The sequence below is a fragment of the Anolis sagrei genome, chromosome 6, assembly GCF_037176765.1.
Source record: "Anolis sagrei isolate rAnoSag1 chromosome 6, rAnoSag1.mat, whole genome shotgun sequence".
Lineage (NCBI taxonomy): Eukaryota > Metazoa > Chordata > Lepidosauria > Squamata > Dactyloidae > Anolis > Anolis sagrei.
Genome location: NC_090026.1, coordinates 53123630 through 53132111, shown reverse-complemented (window position 1 = coordinate 53132111; position 8482 = coordinate 53123630). Strand labels below are relative to the sequence as shown.

At 42.8% G+C, this 8482-nt stretch overlaps 1 protein-coding gene across 1 annotated transcript; it reads left to right on the top strand.

The window, feature by feature from the left end:
• The first annotated feature begins 1338 nt into the window (after positions 1 to 1338).
• On the top strand, positions 1339 to 7099 carry LOC132779476 (interleukin-8-like). The gene is made up of 4 exons (XM_060783164.2): positions 1339 to 1560; positions 3221 to 3356; positions 3616 to 3699; positions 6331 to 7099. Exons 1-4 carry the CDS (start codon positions 1497 to 1499, stop codon positions 6347 to 6349), a joined length of 303 nt encoding a protein of 100 aa, XP_060639147.2. The 5' UTR covers positions 1339 to 1496; the 3' UTR covers positions 6350 to 7099.
• Positions 7100 to 8482: the final 1383 nt, after the last annotated feature.

Below are 8482 nucleotides of genomic sequence, written 5' to 3'. Positions count from 1 at the left end.
CAAGGCAGAGACATCTCCAGCTCATCCCCTGTTTGGGTATCAGCCAGCACATCAACAACTTAAATCAAGAAATAGTTTTCTAAGATCTATAGAGACACTCGCTGGAACACCTCAGCAAGCGAGGGTCCAAAAGTGGCAGGCTCAAACCCAGAACTTCAATCAATGGCTGACACCAAATGAGACATTCCCCCCTGGGCACACAGAAAACTGGGCAACTTGGAATGCGCTGAACAGTCTGCGCTCTGGCACCACAAGATGCAGAGCCAACCTTAAGAAAAGGGGCTACAAAATGGAATCCACGACCTGCAAGTGTGGAGAAGAGCAAACCACTGACCACCTACTGCAATGCAACCTGAGCCCTGTGGCAGGCTTTTGTCTGCTGGGGCTAGATGTGAATGTTTCAGCTGATCACCTTGATTAGCATTCAATGGCTTGGAAGTGCCCGGGGGGAATCCCTTGTTGAGAGTGATTTTATGTGCCTGTTTGTTTCCTCTCTGTTGTTTTGCTGTTGTGATTTTTGAGTCCTTTAATACTGGTAGCCAGATTTTGTTCATTTTCATGGTTTCTTCCTTTCTGACCACTCTCACAACCACCATGTCAGACTACACAGAGAAGCCACTGAAATCCACAAGCATGTGGACAATTGCAACAGAAAGGAAGAAACCATGAAAATGAACAAAATCTGGCTACCAGTATTTAAAAATTCAAAAACTATAACAGCAAAACAACAGAGAGTAAACAATCAGGCACATCAAATCACTCTCAACAAAAGATTCCCCCCAGGCACTTCCAAGCCATTAAATGCTAATCAAGGTGGTCAGTTGAAACATTCACACTTAGCTCCAGCAGACAAAAGTCCTTTGTCCCACCCATGTCATTCCACAGATATATAAACCCATTTTCCTACTTCCAGCAGACCTCACTACCTCTAAGGATGCTTGCCATAGATGCAGGCGGAACGTCAGGAGAAAAATTGCCTCCAGAACATGGCCATATAGCCCGGAAAAACCTACAACAACCCATTGATTCTGGCCATGAAAGCCTTCGACAATACAACCCTTCTAGTGTTTTGCACTAAAATGTGGTCAAAGAAGACTCACTTGGCCCTGGGAGCATATGCTTTGATGGGTGAATGTGAGGTTCAGACAACACATAGGCTGACACAAGCTCTTTTTGGGGGGAGAAAATGATGCACAACCGATTACAAAGCTCAAAGATGTAGAAATAATTAATTAATTAGGAAGTGCTGGACTGGATTTCACACCCGTAAGAGCGACATCGCAACACATGCCCACAAGATTTCCTAATGACTCATTTTTATGATAGCGTCTTGCTTGCCCTGGGAATTTCCTCTGACAGGCCCCTCTGGAGAGCAAGATCGTATATAAGTCAGAGCGTTTGCAGATCTCATTCAGTCAAGCACAAACCTTCTCAGGCAAACAAGCATCCTGCTGCCTCTCAGGACCACAGCCAAGAAAGACTTAATTTGCCTCGCCATGAACGCCAAGGTTGTTGTTGCACTTCTGGCTTTTTTCTTGGCCTGCGCCACTCTCACCGAAGGTAAGAAACGTCTTGCTTCATGCTCCTACTTGTATTTGTTTCTGAAAGATAGTATTTCTGCAGGGCTTTCCTTGAGGTTGTTTAATAGAAGAGTTTCTGTTGTAAAGAAAGGAAAATAGCTGAATATAACACATCTGTTTTAGCATTATAGCCAAAAAAATATCAAAATTATAAGTAGAATTTTTTAAACTGCTGACCTCTTGTGGAAAACATATAAAAGGTTCTGTTCTAGTGTCCTCTTAGTTTGTATCGGGCTTTTAAATTTGTTTTTTTAGGGGATCTATTAAATATATTCATTAGTGTATTGTCGAAGGCTTCCATGGCTGGAATCACTGGGTTGTTGTAGGTTTTTCGGGCTATATGGCCATGTTCTAGAAGCATTCTCTCCTGATGTTTCGCCTGCATCTGAGGATGCCTGCCATCGATGCAGGCGAAACGTCAGAAGAGAATGCTTCTCGAACATGGCCATATAGTGCAAAAAAAAAACTACAACAAACCATATTCATTAACGTTTGCTCCTTCAATGATGGCTAAATGGAACCTCCAGGTTTCATGGCACTATACTTTTGCGTATGGACACTGGAAACAAATGACAGGGAGAGAATCCTTCCATCATATCCTTCATATGATCTGGTACATTTGACATAAGGACTTTTAATCACATCCAGCTCAAAATTCTGGTCAAGTAGTTCACATGATGTATTGTCGAAGGCTTTCATGGCCGGAATCACTGGGTTGTTGTAAGTTTTTCGGGCTATGTGGCCATGTTCTAGAAGCATTCTCTCCTGACGTTTCACCTGCATCTGAGGATGCCTGCCATAGATGCAGGGGAAACTTCAGGAGAGAACATATGGCCATGTTCTAGAGGCATTTTTTCCTGACGTTTCGCCTGCATCTATGGCAAGCATCCTCAGAGGTAGTGAGGTCTGTTGGAAGTAGGAAAATGGGTGTAAATATCTGTGGAATATCTGTGGAATGACCAGGGTGAGACAAAGGACTCTTGTCTGCTGGAGCTTGGTGTGAATGTTTCAACTGGTCATTCCACAGATATATAAACACATTTTCCTACTTCCAACACACCTCACTACCTCTGAGGATGCTTGCCATAGATGCAGGCGAAACGTCAGGAGAAAATGCCTCTAGAACATGACCATATAGCCCGGAAAAACCTACAACAACCCAGTTCACATGATGATCAAAATTTATCTTTATTTGTGCAGCAGTCTAAAGCCGTTTTAGTGCTAGCGATTACTGAATTTTAATGTATTGTCGAAGGCTTTCATGGCTGGAATCACTAGGTTCTTGTAGGTTTTTTCGGGCTATAGGGCCATGTTCTAGAGGCATTTCTCCTGACATTTCGCCTGCATCTATGGCAAGCATCTTCAGAGGTAGTGAGGCATTTCTCCTGACGTTTCACCTCACTACCTCTGAGGATGCTTGCCATAGATGCAGGTGAAACGTCAGGAGAAATGCCTCTAGAACATGGCCCTATAGCCCGAAAAAACCTACAAGAACCTACTGAATTTTATTTTTTTACATAACGGGGTCATTTTAATGACATTGAAACAGGATTTAAGTCCAATTAGAGAGTGTGAAAATTTTGGGGGAAAGTTAATAATTGGAAAGTAAATTATTTAATCATTTATAATCCCTCTTACAGGTCTCCCAATGGCCAGGATGGGGAGTGAATTGCGGTGCCAATGCATAACCACCCATTCCAGGTTCATCCCTCCCAGAAACATCCAGGATGTCAAACTGACTCAAAGTGGGCCCCACTGCACGAATGTCGAAGTCATGTAAGTATCCTACTCATCTCAATCTCTCTCTTTTAATAGATGTAGGGACATCTTTCTGTAGCTCTCATGCATTTCATAATGGGAGAAATTCCCAGTGGGATGTGCCCTTGGGGATTTCCCTCAATTGTAAAAAGGGAGAACAAGCTTTTAAGGAACAGTATTGACAATGGGACTAGAATATTTTACATTTATAAAAAGTGCAGCAGCAGAAATCCCCTTCAAACACGTGTCTGATGCTCCTGGTTTTCTTGCATTGCAGTGCAACTCTCAAGGATGGCAGAGAGGTCTGTTTGGAACCCACGGCCAACTGGGTGAAGGTGATCATCAAAGCCATCTTGGACAAGTAAGTACTTCTCTTCCCAATTCAAAAGCACCATCATCTGTATGTTTCTTCAGAAATAAATCCCACCAACTTATGTCGTGCTTACTTCAAGATTAATAGGTGCAACCTTGCAGTTTTGATTATTATTATTTTATTATTTACAGCTTTTATATTCCGCCCTTCTCACCCCGCAGGGGACTCAGGGCGGATTACAGTGTACACATATATGGCAAACATTCAATGCCATTTTTTGACATACAAACATATACAGACATACACAGAGGCTATTTAACTTTTTCTGGCCACCAGAGGAGCTGTCGCTTTCATCGTCCATCTGCAACGCTGATGAAGCACTTCCGCATTCCCCGCATGCTTCCCCGCTGGAATGCTTTGCTGGAGTCTTCTTTATGGCCTCATAAATCAGTTAATTTAGCCTCCCCACACAAGGTGGTACCTAATTTTCCTACTTGACAGATGCAACTGTCTTTCGGGTTGCAAAGGTTGACAACAGGCTACACACAATTGGTTGGAAACCCACTCCAACCCGGGCTGGTTTCGAACTCATGACCTTTTGGTCAGAGTGATCTTAATGCAGCTGACACTCAGCCAGCTGCGCCACAATCCCGATCTTCTTATGAATGAAGATAGAGTAGTGGCCCCATCGATCCAATCCATGGGACCCATGGATTGGATTGGTTTGCTCTGGTGACCTCTGTTAAGCTCCAGATGTACCACCCTTGACTCTACACCAGGCAAAATTAATGCCCTTTGTAGGCTATAAAATGAATATACCGAATATTCTGGCATATAAGACTCCTTTTTAACCCAAGAAAATCTAAAAAATCAGGGGTCGTCTTATAATCGAGAGTTGTCTTATACACGGGAGTAGTCTTATACACGGGGTTGTCTCATATGCTAGAGTAGCCATATGCATGGGAGTCGTCATATATACAGGAGTAGTCTTATACGCCAGGAGTCATCTTATAGAGCGAGTGCTGAAACTTCCAATCCAGATTGGAGAATCTGTACTTGCTGCATATGGTGGGGGGAGCTCAAAAATGGCAGTGGCCACGTCCCTGCCGTATGCAGCGACTGTATGAAAGCATTAAGGGCGACACTGTACAACTATGGTAGAAGAAAATCCATTCCATAGGATTTGTGGACTTAATATGGTCATGATGGCGAGGTGAAGGGGTGCCTCACCGGAAAGGTGTAAGTGAAGGGTGGAGCAAGCTGCGGGCTTCTGGGGTGCCCGGGGTATATAAAAAAAGAGATAGAGTGGCTCTGGGCCCAGAAAAATACAACTCTTTTACCTGTCTGACCCGCCCTCGTACCCTATTACCGTACCTCCTCCTCTGCCTCTCAGATCTCACTCCTGAAGACTGCAGTGAAGTGGTGCACGTGCGCATGTGCGAGATCTGAGAGGCAGAGAAGGAGATACAGTAATAGGAAAATGACCATATTGAAATCAAATCTGATGCTTTAAAAAAAATTATTTGGTGTGTGTTGGAAGAGGAGTAGTCTTATACAGCGAGTATATCCCAAACTCTATATTTTAACTGGAAAAGTTGGGGGTTGTCTTATACGCCGAAATATACGGTACTTTGCAGTCGAAACTAAACAGATTTGCACAGGAGATATGTCACTGACCCAGGCAGAAAAGAGTCTCCTTTCAGATTCATTACCTGTAAAATTGAGTATACCTGGATAGAGATTACCAGAACACATTGCTAAACAGGTTTCTGTCTTTTTATATTTCCCCCATCAATTTGGGTGAACTAATTTTAGCCTACGGCTTCTGCAATCCATCAGCCGACAAGGGCATTTCAATGTTGGTTAGGGATGCTGTAATTTGTCTTACAAAAAGTAACCTTTTTTAGTTCTACCTCCTGAAAATTGGATTACTGTATTTCTTTGATTCTAATACAGTGAAAACGTCTCTAAAAATTATTATTAACTTTATTTGTACCCCGCTACCATCTCCCCAAGGGACTCGGTGCGGCTTACATGAGGCCGAGCCCAAACACAACAATAGAAGCAACAAAACATCAATACAATCAATTAAAAACATAGACAGTAAAACACACAACATTATCAAAAAATAAATAAAAGCAACACATAATTAAAACAGTAGGAAAGTCAAATGTAGAGTTAAAATTGGAAATAATGCTGGGCTATGAACGAAAGGTGATACTGATGTTTGTGGAGGGCATACAAGCAGACTCAGGGAAATATAAAGTGCTTTAGAGGACAAAGTGCTATGGGATCATTATTCCGGGAAGGCACACTGGAACAGCCATGTCTTCAAGCTCCTCCTGAAGACTGCCAGAGTTGGAGCCTGTCTGATATCTTTAGGGAGTGAGTTCCAGAGTCGAGGGGCCACCACCGAAAAGGCCCTCTCTCTCGTCCCCACCAATCGCGCCTGCGATGCTGGTGGGATCAAGAGCAGGTCCTCTCTGGAAGATGGAAGGGATCGTGTGGGTTCGTATGCAGAGATGCGATCACGTAGGTAGGCAGGTCCCAGACTGTTCAGGGCTTTATGAGACGTTTCTTAGAATTGCAGATTATATATATGGTAGATCTGTATTATTTTGAAAAATCTTCAGTGGATTTAACAGGACACTAACGTCTTTTGCTTTTTCTTTCTTCCAGGGCTCAAGGCAATGTCTAATCACAACTACAAGGAAATCCATCAAGAGTTTCTCCCACATTTCTTTACTGAAAGAAACTGAGCCATTTCGATCAAGCCTACGAGACTTTTATAACTAAGAAGATATATAGATATATAGACTGCCTTATTTATATATTTATTTCATACGTGTATTGATAGAAAAACTTAAGAAGGATATTTAACATAAGGTTGAAAATAGGGAAGTGGGAAATGAAGGTTCGGAAATCAGTGAACACAGTTGAAAAGAAGTTGGTATATCTGTGCTTGCACCAGGTTGATTGTTATTACAGCAAAGCAAATTGGCAATGAACTGTGTTCCTCTGGGTCATTTACACGCAACTAATGCAACCGTATCGAGAGCACTGTGAATCAGAGCGAGCCACAAGGCCACCTATTGTGAGTCAGCAGCAGTTAGTGTGTTGGTCTCAGGTTCAAATCCCTATTCAGCCATGAAGCTCACTCAATTACTTGGGCTAATCACCATCTCTTAGCCTAACCTACCTCATAAAGTTGTTGTGAGACTGAAAGGGAGAGAATTATGTATAATGTTCCGGGCACTGCAGGAAGGGTGAAAATCATTTCTATTTCTGGTGTGAGCATTTCTAATCTTATTATTTATTCAACACGGCCAAGTCTGTATTTTATTTATTGTGCAAGGCCTTCTTTTGTGACATAATTATAAGAATATCATATTTTGGTGGGGGATAGTATTTATTTCAACTATTTGTTTAAAAAAAAAGGAGCTGAGAATTCTCCCATGTATTTCAGATAACACGTGCCTTTATTTATGTTATTTATTGAGCAAGAATGTCCAAAACTCTCAAAATATTTTTTCTACACATTTTGTAAACAAGTTAAATTATTTCAATGCTCAAATAAATTATTTCAACATTGAAGTTCGCTAGTCATTTGTAGTTTCTGTACTTGAAATGGTCAAGAATCTGATCTGGCCAGGGTGGTCCACGCCTTAGTCACTTCCAGATTGGACTACTGTAATGTGCTCTACATGGGGCTGCCCTTGAAAATGGCCAGGAAATTTCAATTGGTCCAAAGGGCAGACCAATTGAAATTATTTTGAAAAATCTTCAGTGGATTTAACAGAACACTGTTAACACTGGGTGTCCTCTTGGACTCATCACTTACGCTTGAACCTCAGGTGTCGGCGGTGGCCGGGAGGGCTTTTGCACAATTGAGACTCGTGCGCCAACTGCGACCATACCTCGTGAAGGTGGATCTGGCCAGGGTGGTCCATGCCTTAGTCACCTCCATATTGGACTACTGTAATGCACTCTACGTGGGGCTGCCCTTGAAAACGGCCCTTGAAAACGGCCCGGAAATTCCAACTAGTCCAACGGGCGGCGGTCAGGTTGTTAACTGGTGCTCCTTACAGGGAGAGGTCAACCCTCCTGTTTCAGGAGCTCCACTGGCTGCCATTCATTTTCCAGTCCCAATTCAAGGTGCAGGTGCTTACCTACAAAGCCCTAAATGGTTTGCGACCCACCCACCTGCGTGACCGCATCTCTGTGTACGAACCTACACGATCTCGTTGTTCATCTGGAGAGGCCCTGCTCATGATCCCACCTGCATCGCAAGCGTTATTGGTGGGGACCAGGGATAGGGCTTTCTCGGTGGTGGCCCCTTGACTCTGGAACTCTCTCCCTAAGGACATCAGGCAGGTCCCGTCGCTAGCAATCTTTAGGAGGAGCTTGAAAACGTGGTTGTCCCAGTGTGCCTTCCCTGAATAAGGAAACTCCTAGCATTATGTCCCAATGCACTTTATCAGAGATCTAGGATATCTACATGCCCACCCCCCTCCAAACACTCCACCTTGTCATGCCCAGACTTTTTAACTTTATTATTACATTTGGCCCTGCCATTGTTTTTAATTACGTCATTATGTGTTGTTAATGTTATTGCTTGGTTTTTTGAGTTATTTTGTTGTTGTTGTTATTGTTTGACTATTGTATTTGGGCTCGGCCTCTTGTAAGCCGCACCAAGTCCTCCGGGAGATGGTAGCGGGGTACAAATAAAGGATTATTATTATTATTATTATTATTATTATTATTATAAGAATTCTGTCTGTTTCTACACAGATCTTAGGAGGGTACTATTTCAGGTTATGGAACAACTACA

What these genes read in the sequence shown, in the direction of transcription:
- LOC132779476 (XM_060783164.2), top strand. Translation starts at nt 1,497, where the DNA reads ATGAACGCCAAGGTTGTTGTTGCACTTCTGGCTTTTTTCTTGGCCTGC. An exon ending in CTGCGCCACTCTCACCGAAG is followed by an intron (nt 1,561 to 3,220) that starts GTAAGAAACGTC and finishes TCCCTCTTACAG; the next exon opens with GTCTCCCAATGGCCAGGATG. An exon ending in TGCACGAATGTCGAAGTCAT is followed by an intron (nt 3,357 to 3,615) that starts GTAAGTATCCTA and finishes CTTGCATTGCAG; the next exon opens with TGCAACTCTCAAGGATGGCA.